At 41.7% G+C, this 14,717-nt stretch overlaps 1 protein-coding gene across 1 annotated transcript; it reads left to right on the forward strand.

Moving 5' to 3' along the window:
* Nucleotides 1–5: 5 nt before the first annotated feature.
* LOC106916682 (uncharacterized) lies at nt 6–13,944 on the forward strand. Its single transcript, XM_014985134.2, has 9 exons — nt 6–1,215; nt 2,303–2,527; nt 4,883–5,041; nt 7,247–7,318; nt 8,066–9,130; nt 9,454–9,561; nt 10,755–10,804; nt 11,556–12,645; nt 13,531–13,944. The coding sequence occupies exons 1-9, from the start codon at nt 592–594 to the stop codon at nt 13,684–13,686; spliced, it is 3,549 nt and encodes a 1,182-aa protein (XP_014840620.2). The 5' UTR covers nt 6–591; the 3' UTR covers nt 13,687–13,944.
* The last annotated feature ends 773 nt before the right edge of the window (nt 13,945–14,717 follow it).

Consider the following 14,717-nt stretch of genomic DNA (forward strand, 5'->3'; position numbering starts at 1 on the left):
GGTTTTAAAATAATGACGCCATTACAAATCTTCATATACCTCTGAATGTAAAAGTTGTTAGTGTGACGGAAGCTGTTCACCAAACATGTAGAAAGTAATTTTTTTTTTTTTATAACATAAACATTTTCTGAAAGAGGCTGATCATGCAAACTTAGTTTAACAGAAATGAGTCCAGAAAACAAAACTCTAGAACATTTTCTCAAGAGAGGCTTAAAAATACTGAAAACTTTAGGATTATCCTTAAAACTATTCAGAGATTAAATTTCCAAACCCTTTACCGGAATAAGAACGTGAGGAGTCATGACTCAGATATTGAGTAATTTGTTTTTGCTGCAAAGAAAGTTGAGAAAAGTGACTAAAAGTGGGAATAACCAATAATCACCGTGCAGCGTTTTATTTTGCACTGTAACCGGAAGTCATTTCATCCACCACGATTTATTTCTGTCTTTACGCGCGGTGGAAAAGTTTCAGTTCTGAAGATGCAGAGCTCTTGGCCAAACATCCTCCAGCAGTGAGTTGTGAGTTAAAACACTGAAACATGGTATTTCACCCCGAAAAATCATAATATTGTTTAAAAACTAGAAGAAGAGAATGACTAAAGACGGTGATAAAAGCGCAAAGTCTACGCCCAGTCAGAAGCAGTCCAGGACGCAGCAGCAGCAGCGTTTGGTCCAGAAGAAGAAGAAGGATCTGACCGCTGAAGAGGACACACAGTCCGGTCAGTGGGAGAGTAAAGCAGACATGAAACCAGCCGGACCGCAGAGAAAGCAAGCGGGGAAACTCTCTGGAGTCCCCGCGGAGAGCCACCGGAGCCCAGGCGCACAGAGGAAGCTGTCGGACGCCAGCAACGCCTCGGAGGACCTGAGCAAAGACTCCGGCTGCCTGTCCGGGAAGCTGTCCTCCTCGGACAGCAGCTCGGAGATCTCCGACTGCGCCTCGGAGGGCAACAAGCGCGACTCTCCGAGCAGCGATAACGAGTTAAGCTGGATCGACGGCAGAGCTTATGAGAGCCCGGGCAGCGGGGGGACGCGCCAGGACGCGCCTTGCTGCGCAAAATCAGCGGCAGATACCTGCGCGCTCCAGCCGGATGCGACGGCGGTGGCAGCGGGGCTCGGTTCGGGTAAAACAGCCTTCATGGATCTCCTGATGGGGGAGACAACCGAGGAGCTGCAGAGGGAGGTTGAAGACTTGAGGTCAGAGAACGAGTATCTGAAAGTAAGTCGGAACTCAGTGCGCTATTATTAATTTTTAAAATTCTCTTTGCTGGTTTTCGTTTGGAATAACTTATAATCGTAACTATCACTAAGTTTCTCTTTTATTGCATATCTTAAATTGTTTGCACTATTTTCGGAGTGTCCTTTAATTTCAATGTTCATGTGTGGCAACTAAATTCTAATTTTGGCATTCCAGTCGTCCTCTCTCACACGTCACAATTCAACTATTGATCACAATATCTAAGAAACCAATAAAGATGAGCTTATTGGCATATTTTCTTCTAAGTAAACGTCAAGTTTTATTGTTAATTTGTTTATTTTTCACCAAAATGTTGGATCTTGTGGTCAGGGTTGGTGAGAAACCTCCAACTTCTAGGGACCTTCCTGTTATTTTTAAGTTAAAACCTGAAAAACATAACTTCTAAGTAAAGATTGAATGCATAATAAACTGCATTATTAAATAATAATTATTTCTTCTTCATTTTTTGTTAGAAAACCTGGTATTTATGTAAAAAGCAACTCTATAAATGAAAAGAGGAATCTTAAACTCCTTCCCTTCTCTGGACTTTGAGAAGAAAAACAAAACATATCTTCAAACTAGTTCTGTCACTAGAATACATTTTGCTGGACCTAAAATTTTCCTAGAAGTTATTTTAATAAACAATAATATTGTTGTTTTGTGATCGCATTCTAGTACTATAATGATAATAGCATAATGCAAGTACATTCTTTAAGATCAATAAACTTTAATTTCTAATGAATATTTAACACTGGAACTGGAAGACATTTTAAATATCCAAAATAAATAAACAAAACAACAAATAAAATTAATTATGAAGTCTTTGGAAACAAAATTGCCCTTCAGAAAAAGGAGCTGGCTGAAACCAGACTGAAGAATTTTGTCCTCCAGTTTTTGGTAGAAAGAAAGAAAAGAGAAAAATCATAAACTATGGAAATTGTTTAATTTATTTTAATTTATCGTGCAGTTAATTGATTCATGCTTGAAACTTGACCAAAAAACATTTTTTGTTTTTCAAAAAAGCCCCTTTATTTTCCTTGAATCATACCAGCTGTGTTGTTTGCCACAGGATGAGGTGGAGGAGCTTCGCTGTGAGATGCTGGAGATGCGCGACATGTTCCAGGAGGAGGAGGTGTACCAGCTGCAGGAGCTGCGGCTGCAGCTGGAGCAGGCCAAGAAGACGTGTCGCATCCTGCAGTATCGCCTCCGCAAGGCCGAGCGGCGCAGCATCCGGGTGGCTCAGACGGGGCAGGTGGACGGGGAGCTGGTCCGGAGCCTGGAGCACGACATAAAGGTCTGGACCCGGCAGGAATAAGCTAAAACTAGCTCAGTCTGAAGTGATTAATCGTGATTAATCAATTACTGAAATAACGGTCAACTAATATAGATACTGATTAGTCGCTAACTGGAGTATAGAGACTCAAAAAAGGCCATTTGCTAAACAAAACAAAACAAAAACAAAGTCAGAGCAGTAAAGAAACCAAACCTGTACGAAAAACATAAAAAAAATGTATAAAGATAAAAATAAAACCATTTTTATCTTAGGAGGGTTGCTGGTGCCTGTCTCCAGCTAACGGTCCGGGCGAGAGGCGGGGTCACCCTGGACAGGTCGCCAGTCTGTCGCAGGGCAGCTTTAGCTTCAGTTCTGTAAAATAATCTCCTATTAAGCATCTTTTGCTATTATTTGGTTAATCCAAAAAATAATCAACAGATCAGCCCTGTACTGTATTTATGTTAAGTCGAGCAGAAAAGGCTAAGATTTACAGGTCAGTGTTAGAAATTTTTTTTGTATTTTAGACAATAAAATCTTTATTTTCTTGTTTAAAATATGCAAATGAGCACATTATTCAATTCCTTTCTTAATCTTTTTATAATATTTATAATATAGTATAAAAAGTTGCAGCAGGTAACTTTTATTAAAAAAATATTTTTTATATAACTAAATGAATGTACTTTAATTCCAGATGAAAATTTACAACATATTTGCTGAAACTATGTTGTGACAGTTTGTTATGAGACAGAATCTGTGAAAAAAAAAAATCAAGGTGCTTTGGCTTCTCCCAGTGCAAACTAGAAACAACCAATCAGAGCCAGGAGGCGGGTCTTAGCGCCGTCAATCACTGCTGTGTACTCTCCCCCCTTCTTTATGCTAAAGATACTTACCTGACGGATAAACGGTTTTTCTGTAATGGTAAATTGTTTCTCTGTCATTAGCAAGTTTAGCAGCAAGTGCATGAAGTTGATTGACAGCGCTAAGACCCGCCTCCTGGCTCTGATTGGTTGTTTTTGGTTGAGAGCGTTACATTTCTTCAGACAGTAATAGTAGCTCAACAAGGATGTTCAGGAGATCGATCTTTCCACAGATTATTCGTCTCATGTTAAACTGTTATGGTGACAGTTTTGACAAATATATAAAAAACATCTTTTCATAAATGTTACATGCTGCAACTTTAAATAAAATATCTGCAGAATATGCCAATGATTTATCCAATTAATCATGAGAATAATTGTAGGTTAGCGATCTAAAAACTAACTAACAGTAAAAGCTCAAACCTTTTCTGTGTGAATCATCAAATTGACTTTCGAAACCTTTTCTCCTGTTATTGCTTTTATTCTTGCTCATACTGACTGGAAGAGCTCAATCAGTTGACTGTAGCCTGAATCATGGATGTTTGCTCTGATATAAAGTCATTCCTGCTGCTCACCATGACTGCAGTCATGTCAAAACAGCCTTTCTCATGCATCCTGTTTATATTTTTAACATACAGGATTGTAATTAGGAGCTGACTTGTTCTCCCATCTACCAGAAACATAAAAGTGTAGCGACTGTTGAATGTTTTCAGTACGGTGCCTGGCCTGACTCTGACTCCCCCTCTGCATCCACTCAAAAGGAGAATTCCCGTCACAAGAATTTCCTTGTAAAGTGCGTCAGCCAAGACCAGCTGCTGCAGAAACCACGCTGCACGCGCTCATTAAAAATAACGACACCACTGCAGAGTGGAAGCAACCCGCTCTTCTTTTTCCCTCACTGGAGTTGCCGGTGTTACACCAGATTCTGTTACCACTGCATATCGTGACGCTGTTGCATTTCAACACTATGCTTCGTCAAAAACTTAAGCTTTATGGGCCGGGGGGGAAAAAAGAAAAATCCAAACATAGAATCATCGGTCACATCTGACTGCTAATATTATGACTTATCATATATTGTAACCACAGATGGGTAGTAACTAGTTACATCTACTTTATTACATTTACTTGAGTAGACTTTCTACCAAATACTAATTTTACTTTTACTTGAGTAAAAATATGTTGAAATAATTCTACTTTTACTTGAGTTCAATGTCTGGGTACTCTGTTCATCTCTGACTGTAACTATTAAATGTAATATTTAATGTTTAAATGTTTAAACCTGCTACCTCACTCCTTTTTCCAAAAAGTAAAACCTAACTATCTGACCACTAATATTATAACGTTACATTTTATTATTCGGAGGAAGGAGAGACTTAGCAGAAACAGTTTTGTTTGAATATTTAGTATTGATTAAATACCAAATATTTTTAAATATGCAACAGCGCCTCCTACAGTCACAATTGTTACTCAGGATATGACATAACAGCTGCTGCTAACCATCTTTTCGTTTCGCTCGCAGGTTGCGAAGAGCGTCTCCCTCCGCCTCTACAACGAGCTGGAGGCGGTGCAGAAGAAAAACTCCCAGCTGGAGTGGGAAAACGAGATGCTGCGGGAGAAAACGCAGGAGCTGGAGGTCGCCAAGCAGGTCCTGCAGAGTGAGGTGGAGAAAGCCAGAGAGGTGACTTTTATTAAAAGTCATCAGTTTAACCATAAAATTGCGCAAGGTGACATTTCGAAAATAAGTTTGCTTAAATATAGAGCATGTAAATTTTACTTAAAAAATGTTTTATATATATATATATACATATACATATATATGTACATATACATATACATATACATATACGAAGGTGTTTACACTAGAAACTAGACCTAAAATACTTGGCAAGATATTGTATGTTGTTTATATGAAATATTTTCATTTAAATTTCTACATAAGTTACTTAGTTCTTGAGTCGCCTTTTTACCAAGTACTTTTTTTACTCTAACTTAAGTATTTTCTTGGAAGGTTATGTTGTACTTTTTTGTAAGAATATGTTAAAGTAGTGCTACTCTTACTTGAGCTAATTTTTTTGGGTATTTTGACCTCTGATTGTAGGAAAGTGAGACTTTCAGCTGCTTCCATTCACTCTCGCTCCATTTTATACAATATAATATTGTCATTAAGGCTGTTCTGGTCAAACAGTAGGGCTACTCTTACTCCACCCACCCCTGTATGACATTGATGATCAGATATACATTAGATGAAAGTGAAGCTTTCAGCTGTAATAAGCGTCCATCTTTGTGGTCAGGCATCATCCTCTCCGTTACCCACCACAGCTGCACCCATCCAGCCAGCTGTCCCCTCATCCCTGGGTAAGGCGACCCTCAGTGATATGAGAGGAGGGCCGGGCGGCAGCTGCTTGGTGCCGGGGATGGGTGAAGCAGCCCGCTGGTATGCTTGGGCCAGAACCCTGAGCACAGCTGACACAGTCGCCTGAGATGACAGAAAAAAAGGCACAGAGATTACAAAAATAGACCCTCTGCGACTTTCTGTCGTTCTGCTTGCAATAAGCTGGGCTAAATCTGGATCAGGACGTATTTTGGCATCCAGAAAGGCGTCGGTGCCCGCATGCACTGACCCAGAACCTCCATCAAACGTTTTTATCCAAACATTGACGATTCTCCAGCACTGGACCGTCGGGCTGAGTTTTACCCATCTAGATCCCTCGACCACCTTGGAGGACGGTGACATGTGTTCGGTTTAATCCTGGATTCAGCACTTTGGCTCTGAGACAGCCGCTAGTCTCTTTGATCCCAGCAGTGAAATCCACTTAGATTACCTAATCCAGGGGTCTGCAACCTGTGGCTCTGGAGCCGCAAGTGGCTCTCTGCGACTTCCACAACGGCTCTTCATAATCTTTGGCTGGAAATGATGAAAGAATGAAGAAAAGTTTGGCCGTTTTTATATTTTCTTTGCATTTTAACGAAGAAAAAATTAGATTAAAGTCAGAATTCTGAGAATTTTTTTTGTTTTTCTCTCTTTCATCACCTAAAAATAGAAATAAAATGATTTCGCACAAATAACAGATTTCCTACTGTAAAATACTCTTCAAAGAGTACAAGTTGTCTTTTTCTGAAACATCATGCTGCACTTGTGGCTCTAAGCAAGTTTTATTCACCTAATCTGAGGACAGGAATGTCTGTTTGGATTTTAAAGGTTTCAGACCCTGACTCTGTGCAGATAGAAGTGAAGGAGAACAAACATTTCAGAAACTGAAACTGTTTCACATATAATGTGTTAAAATTGAAAGAGAGGAAGAATCTGCCAGTGGAACTAGAACTTTTTAATCAGCATCAAGGAGTTAATTTAAAACAAGTTCCTGTATCTTGCTGAAAAGTTACTTTTAAGTTATTTTTCATCTTATTTCAAGTGCACTAAGATATTTGCACCAGAAACTAAACCAAAAATACTTGGTCAAATGCACTGGAGGAGCAATGTAGACTTCCAAAGTATGAAACCACATTTCAAATAAATGAACTTTGAAGAAACATTTGTTGTTGCAGCACCAAACTGACAGAGCAAGTCCCACCAGGTGGTGCAAAGCAGAAATCAGAAGGTACCAAACAACAAAAACTGGGCTTCAGGAGGGTTGAGAAAAGTTTGTTGGACAGAATGTAGCAGAGTAAATTCTGCCCTTACACTTGTTGTTGCCCTGATTGTCATTTTGTTGAGTCAGCCGAAGCTTTTGTCGATAGCTGTGGAAAGTTAACTAAAGTAACTTCCAAAATCAAGCAATCAGTAAAATAACCAAGTTACACTGCCTGCAGGTTCAGAGAAATATCAGGATGTATTAAAAGTTTCTGCTGAAAATCTCAACAGAAGAGTTTTTTTCTTCCTCAGAGCACGTTGAAGAGGAGAAGCATCCGATCAACGGTCAGCAAGGCAGAGAAGAGACTTTCTCAGCAGATGGAGGTATTTTCTTCTTCTGAAACTTTCAATACTTAGTTCTCATGTGTAGCTGACAGCCATCTTGGTAGGTACTGTAACTAACTGGCATGACAGTTGCTATGACAACAAGCCACAAGATTAGAGCTAGCTCTTGCTTCATTTCTATCCAAATTATAAACAATAGAAGTATATTACAAGTATTACTGAATTATAAGTATTACTCGATTATGCCTCTGTGTATCAGTGATGTTTACTGCAGTCCTTACTGTGGAACTAGCAAAATTAGCTTAGCTAATGTAGCTTTTATCTGAAAGCTAATAGGGACATGTAACCAATGTGTTTGTTTGCATGTACTTACTCTACCAGAACCAGAACCTTGAAGAGTTCTTGCTTCCTTTACAAAGCCGTTAAAACATTGATTGTATGCGTCCATAGATTTCAAGCTCCTCCATGGTGTGGCACTCTTTGTGTTCTCTAAGTAGTGAACTATGTCAGAGTAGGAGATCAAAGGCAGCTTGTCCACATCATGTGACTTGTTTCCATTCTCTGTCTCAAACGGGTCGATCCCACCAGCAGCCATTTTGTTGATATATTTTTCTGCACATTGGTTAAGAGTGTCAATGTACTTTCTTTGTGTTGGTGTCGAAGCCGTGGGTCCGCTATGCTTTGCACTTCGTTTGCCTACCAAGATGGCGCAGGTCACTTCTGTTTCATACTATATATAGATCTCTTGTGCGTTCCTGACTGTCGACTCCAATTGTCTCGTTGAAGGAGGACAGCACTGACCTGAAGTGCCAACTCCACTTTGCCAAAGAAGAGCTGGCTCTCATGTGTAAGAAGCTGACCAAGCTGGTGTCAGACAGCGAGGCCATGCGAGAGGAACTGGCCCGGTACCAGTCGACGTACGGAGATGTAGACATCCTCCCGCTGCCTGAGGGCAAACAGAGCTCTGCCCATGCCAGGGAAGCAGAGGTCAAAGTTCATTTGAAACTGGTGGAAGAAGAGGCCACGCTCCTGAGCCGGCGCATTGTCGAGCTGGAGGTGGAGAACCGCGGCCTGCGAGCGGAGATGTGTGACCTTAGGGAGAAAACAGGAGGAGGAGGAGAGGAAGACGCTGCTGATGAGAATCCATCACTGACTGCAGCAATTAAAGATGGAGAAATGACGACCCAGAGACAGAAACCAGAGGAAGGACAAGGGAATGCAGGGGGAGAGTCGATCTGCAGCCAGTCGCAGACGAACAAGCAGATCAGCAAAGGTCGGGAAGGTCCGGTGGGCGGAGAGCAGGAGCCTCCATCTGGCCAGGAGAGAGATGCTAACCAAACAGCTGACGCTACGCTTAAAGAGATGGCCGCCAAAGACTACGAGTTTCTGCTTGCTCTCAGAGATCACGCCTGCATTTTAACTTCAGCCATTCAGGTTCTGTCGGTGCCGCCCAGAAACGGGCACAGCTCCCCTTCGTCATTTCCCCTCACATCCCCGATGGACGTGACCTCAACTGTCCAGGCACAGCGACCTCTAACGGAGGCGCTGGAGCTGCTGCAGGCCATGCTGCTGGCCTTCATCGAGAAGATGGATGCTCTCCTCAGGGGCGACGATAAGGGCCCTCAGAAGGAGGGATTCGCTTGGGATTTTTCCTCTTTTCTCTCTGCAAACTACGAACGTTTGAAGGAGTTGCATGTGGAAGAAGTCTGCAGCATGCAGGCGAAACAGAAAGCGAAGCAAGGGGAAGTCGTGGACGGCCGGAGGGATCCGAAGCTGCAGCTGTCGTTGCAGATTCTGTGGATCCTTCATCAGTGGTGCAACGTTAGAGGAACTAACCTGGAAGGAAAAGAGGTAACAGATAAATTTTCAAACCTGTGGAAGTTTTGAAATTGAAGAATTGATTAATTGATTAATCAGATAAAAATGTCTGCATAACTTTCTCCAGAGTCTAAGTGTTCCTTGGTCTCCGTGGTTTGTGTCAGATTTTACTACTTACTATTTTCACTTTCCTTCCACTTCATAAACATATAAATCTCTACTTTGTATTAATTTGTTCCATAAATGCCTAAAAACAATAATTAGTGTACAGCATGGCAAAGTGAAAAGTTGTCATTTATTGCATGTTTTTTTTAACGCTTGCTTAAGAGCGCCTCGTTTTCTGCTTTTATCCTCAGTGTAGAGATAAAACCTTGTCAGCGCTGCTCGGGTTGCTGCAGGACCTCAGCGCCGAGCTTCGAGACGACAGCAAGGCGAAGTCGGCTGTGTGTGAGGAGGCAGCCGAGGTAACGGTGCCGCTCAGACTCCAATCCTCCCGCTGAGTGTGAGGCTGTCTGACACAGTGGGAAGTCCTCCCCATGATCTCTGCCTGCTTCATGAGAAGACTCATGCCAAAGTATTTAGGGTAATCTCTTGTAGGAGCTGCAGCCAACCAGGACAGGCGCGTTTAGATATACAAACTCTATATGCAGGAAAATTCTCCAAATTCAGCTTTTCTGCTTTACTGTTCACACCTGATCTTTATATTAACCATCCGTAACTTCAAAAATTGTATTTAATTATTTATTTTCCCCTCTTTCTTCCCAGACTGAGAACATTTAGTCTGCAGTGATAAAAAGACTCTAACGGCGTGCCAGCAGCTTTATGTGGCAGCGTTTCAGCTTCAACTTCAGCAGGATAACATGCTCATAATGTGACTTATCACCATTATTGCTTTTAGATTTGTTTAAGTCGGATTCATGATTACGGGCTGCACAGTCAGGGAGGATCCAGAAAAACAAAAAACGGGTTTGTGGACTTCGAGCGCCAGTCTGGTGATTGACAAATATTAACAAAAAAACATTTATTACTAATTAATTACTCATCAAGCTGATTTCTCAGGGCACCACATGGAGAGTTTGAACTCATAACTGGTGGGTTTCCAAAATGGCTGCTCATACATGTAGTCAGTTATATACAAAACAAAACAATATATTAACATAAATACTGCATATGGAGATATAGTACAGTTAAATTATAATTAGCAAAACTAAATTTATGCTTTAGTTTTAGCGCTTTAGCATTATCATCCGCTAAATACTATGTTGATTGCTTCCTGTGCTAATAGGAAGCATTAGCACAACTAGCTTCCTAGTTAGCGGTGCCCACCACTGCCAGTTTGACTTCCTTGTGTCGTAACTAGCTTCGTATTGGACTGTATATTTATGGAATTGGACATATTTGTTTGTATATTTTGTATCAGATTTATAAAACATATTGAGGTTAAGTAAAGTGGTGCTGCACAAATAAATTGAGTAAAAAATGAAAAACAGACCTGACTAACCTTATTAGAGGAGGCCGATTGAGGGAACTGGAGACTTTAAGTGGCTAACATGAGCCGTAGATCTGCATTAAGTTGGAATTTAGTTAAAAATCAACAGTTCAGATGAAACATTAATTTGCTTCATTTGTTTAATTTGCTTTCTCTTTCTTTGCTCAGCTTTCCGTTGGTGCCATTTTCCATGATGGGCAATACGTTGAAGATCACAGGTCTGTGTTTTCGTTTTGTTTGCATTGCTTTGCTAGCAATTGTAAAAACTACGACAACTAGACAACAGGGTGAGGAAAAAGTTTTAATAATAAAAAATGTTGATGGAGAGGAAAGTGGGTCAGTTATGCTAGCTTGATGCTAACTTGACTTTGACAGTCATAAGATGTAGAAGAGGTGCAGAATTTGATGTGTTTTGGTTCAGTTAAAGACGACCTAAACAGCAACTCCATTACTGATCATCAGGAGAGCAGGAGTTTAAATTAGCTAATCAATCACCTGTGTCGATCACTTATTAGTAATCGCAAAATAAACATCAAACCTAAAACTGTAACAGACTGAATATTCTGTTCTTTGTGTGGGAAATGTTTGCGTGTTTATTGGTGTTGAATACTGACACATTAGTGGAGCTGTTGTCAGTCAGTTGCTATGGCAACGAGACACAGAGTGCGAGATGAGAAGAATAGGAGTGGTTTTGAGTTATTTTTCAACGGTTATTTTCCCTTTGCAGCAGCACACTGCACTAAATGAATGATACCTACATCTTCAGGTTTCATTAGGGTTAGGGTTATTAGGTCATTTTGTTGCGCAGCTACGGATGGCAAGAAGAAGAAGAGCCTTTTTGCCCTTTGGCATTGTTCGCGTGTGCGCAGTTTCCAGATGTAAACGGTAACATGCAAAATGTCTGTAAATAATTGACTAATCACAATTTGTCTGATTAATTATTTCATTTTTCTCTTGCTGCTTCCACAGAATCTGCAGACGCCGACAGCTGTTTTCCCCTCGCGGCCCACGAAGGAAGAACTGGTGCTACTTGAGCCAGGAGGCGGCCCAGCTGGACCGAGAGGATCCGGTTAAGACGTGGGACCACCTAATCATGCCTCTCAGCTTCCCCGGTCTCGATTTTGAGCAGATGTCGACGGAGCGCAGCCACACGGCCCCAGAGAAGACGACTTTCCGCATCTACTACAGCCCCCCATCGGCCCGCAGAGTCCAGCTGGCTCAACTGAAGCAAAGCCCCGCTGCAGACCGGGCGTCTGTGGAAACCTCGTCTCCCTGGTGCACGCCGCCGACATCCTTCTCTCAGCTCTGCCTGGGCTCCTCCGCTAACCTGAGCGACGACATGAAGGAGATGACGGCCAGTTGGAGGCAGATGGTTCACGCCGGCTCCCCGGAGAAGAAAGGGAAGCTAGCAGGCCGCTGGGTGGACGTAGCCTGCTCAGGTACGCAGACACACATGAAGCCGCAGATGGTGAGCGTTGGCCAGCAGACGGATGAGACTCAGGGGTTGAGAAGCGGGTCCTCTCTGGTTTCTGCTCGTTCCCAGCACATCTCCACCTCGCTGGACGGGCTAGCAGGTCGAAGGAGCTCTACTTCCTCCCCCAAACCGTTCCGCAGACACTTCTCATCTCCTTCCTCACCCCCCAGTTTGAGCTCATCTTCGTCGTCCTCCGGCTCCAGAGATCGAGGGCTGTGGCACCCGTCGCAGCAGAACTCAAACGGCCTTACCTGGACTCGGCAAACTGGCACCAGATCAAACCCAGCCCAGAACCTGAGCCCCTCCAAGCTGCCCACCAGATCCACCAGCGCAAACCGGTGCGGCTTAGTGACCGAGTTCCTGCGCCGGGTGAGCGGCCGGGCAGACAGAGCCACTGCGGGGTCGGGCCAGAAGACGAAGAGCGGGCTGAAGAACCTGGAGCGGGCGCCGACCAGACCGCTGCAGAGGAACGACAGCGTGACCCGGATCGTCAACCAGAGGTTCATTAAGCAGAGAGAGAGGGAGGAGAAGGGAGGCGGCGTGAACCAGAGAGCCAGAAACAGTCAGAGCACGGCCGCAACAGAGGTGAGGAAAGAAACGTGTCATCCTACCGCCTCTGGGCAGGGCTGGGCGATAAGTAGGTTTCATCAATTTCTTTTGGTTTTTGAAGATAAAATTTTTGGAAAATCTGAATTTTTGTCACCTTAAGGGTGATTTCAGCACATCCACTGCAATCTCTTGTTTAACAGCTTCTACAGCTTCTATTTATTTGGACTTACAACAGCATATTAGGGCAATTGTGGATAGAAATAACTCTGAAATGTATACATTAATCTCAGAAATTTTCTAGAAAAAATGATAACATTTCTTAGTTTTGAAACTTAAAGGTTTCATATTTGTGGAGCACTTTAGGATCTATAACACTAACTGTAGTTGTAGGTTTGACCTACCTGTAGGTTTCAGTCCTTAAAAAAGCTGTTTGTTTTCATTTACTTAAATCATTATCAAAATAGCACTGCCATTGAAACTAACAAAGTGGATTTATTATGCAAAATTCACATTTTGCATGTTTTTAATACTTCTATTTGGTCCTCAACTGCTTCTAAAAACAGCCCAAGAGCTTAAAAAAACACCTAACCGTTTTTTACAATAATTTAATGTTTTTAGCTATGTAGAAAACGAGCAGTTTAAAAAACCTTGAGTCGCATTTGACAGGCACTGTGTCGTTACCTAGCAACCCCAGCCTTGCCCAACCCCGTTACCTAGCAACCAAAGCGGAACTCTTCTCCATTTCCATCCTGGCTTCATTTTTGCTTAATTAATAATAACAAAGTGGAATATGTTGTTTTTAAATGACCATCACAAGAAGGTGTAGTTTTCACCCTTTTTGCAATGGTAATTTAGAAACCATTTAAATTACAAAAGATTTTTTTTTTTTTGTAACTTCCTTCTTTTATTCTGTCTGACCAGGATGGAAACTACGACTGCAGCTCGAGCAGCACTCTGACCTTCTGCTTTGCTCGTCCTTCTCGTCAGAATCATAGGCCGACGTCCATCCCGCCCAAACTCCAGCGACACAGATACTCAGCGCCGGCAGGGGCTGCTGCAGACTCCAGCTGTGGCTGAGAAGAAGGAAAAAATATGGTGCTTTTTAGCTTAGAAAATGCCAGAGATAAGAACAGTGTAGGAGGGTTTTCATAGTTACTGTACAGCTGTTTTAAAAGGCAAAATCTGTTTTGTGTGGAGTGTTTAGGGGAGCTCTGAGCAAACTGTTGGTGCAATCTGAATGCTCATCTCTTTTTATAAGTGACTGTATTTGCTTAACTTTTGATTCAATTTTGTATTTTCTAAATTCTATTCAATAAATTTTTGTTCAAATCTTGACCTATTATGCTTCCTTGAACAGGCTGAGATAGATATGTGCGCTATACAAAACAATGTTAATTACATTTTTTTGCACAAAATAATTCTTAAATAATGAGATTTTAGTTTGGTCATTTCTGCCTATTTTGATTTCCTCTGAGAATGAGCTGCAAAAAAAAAAATTAAAAAAAATTTAATTTACAGTAAATTACCGGCAGCTGTGGCTGCAAGAATTTCACCGTATAAATACAGATTTTACCGTATTTATTCGGTAAAATTCTGGCAACCATAGCTGCTGGTATTTTACCGTAAATTAGATAATTTTTTTTGTACAGTGTATTTAAGGGCCTCTTGTTCACTTTAAAAACAAATAACGTTTACACTCGCATGTGAAAATGGCTGCAAACAGATGCGCAATTATACAGCTGTATATCTTTGAACAGCATTAGTAGAGCCTCCTGCACAACCAACAAGAATGCAGCAAGTGGTTTCTGAATGGTAAGTCAACAACAAAACATTGCCTCTTCCATCAGCCATTGTACAGCGCATACACTGGTAAAACCAGCTGACCAAACATGCTGGAACTTCGCTTGTGTTGCTAGGTGATGTACTGGGCTTTGCTGGGGTTGCTAGGTAACAGAGCAATGCTCATTGAAAGTGACTTAACATTTGGGAGGTTTTTGAAACGGCTCACTTTCCAGATACCAAACAACAAAAAGTGTGGATGTTTTTCTCTTTAAACCTTTTTTTTTAGAAGCAGTTGAGATCCAAACAAGTACAGAAACACACAAAAT

This window comes from Poecilia mexicana, unplaced genomic scaffold (assembly GCF_051168715.1).
Source record: "Poecilia mexicana isolate PSO_F unplaced genomic scaffold, ASM5116871v1 scaffold_7, whole genome shotgun sequence".
In the NCBI taxonomy this organism is placed as follows: Eukaryota; Metazoa; Chordata; class Actinopteri; order Cyprinodontiformes; family Poeciliidae; genus Poecilia; species Poecilia mexicana.

Bases quoted from the DNA above. Each gene is read 5' to 3' on its own strand.
- LOC106916682 (XM_014985134.2), top strand. From the start codon at position 592: ATGACTAAAGACGGTGATAAAAGCGCAAAGTCTACGCCCAGTCAGAAG. The intron at 1,216-2,302 runs GTAAGTCGGAAC...TGTTTGCCACAG, and splicing joins CAGAGAACGAGTATCTGAAA to GATGAGGTGGAGGAGCTTCG. The intron at 2,528-4,882 runs GTCTGGACCCGG...TTTCGCTCGCAG, and splicing joins GCCTGGAGCACGACATAAAG to GTTGCGAAGAGCGTCTCCCT.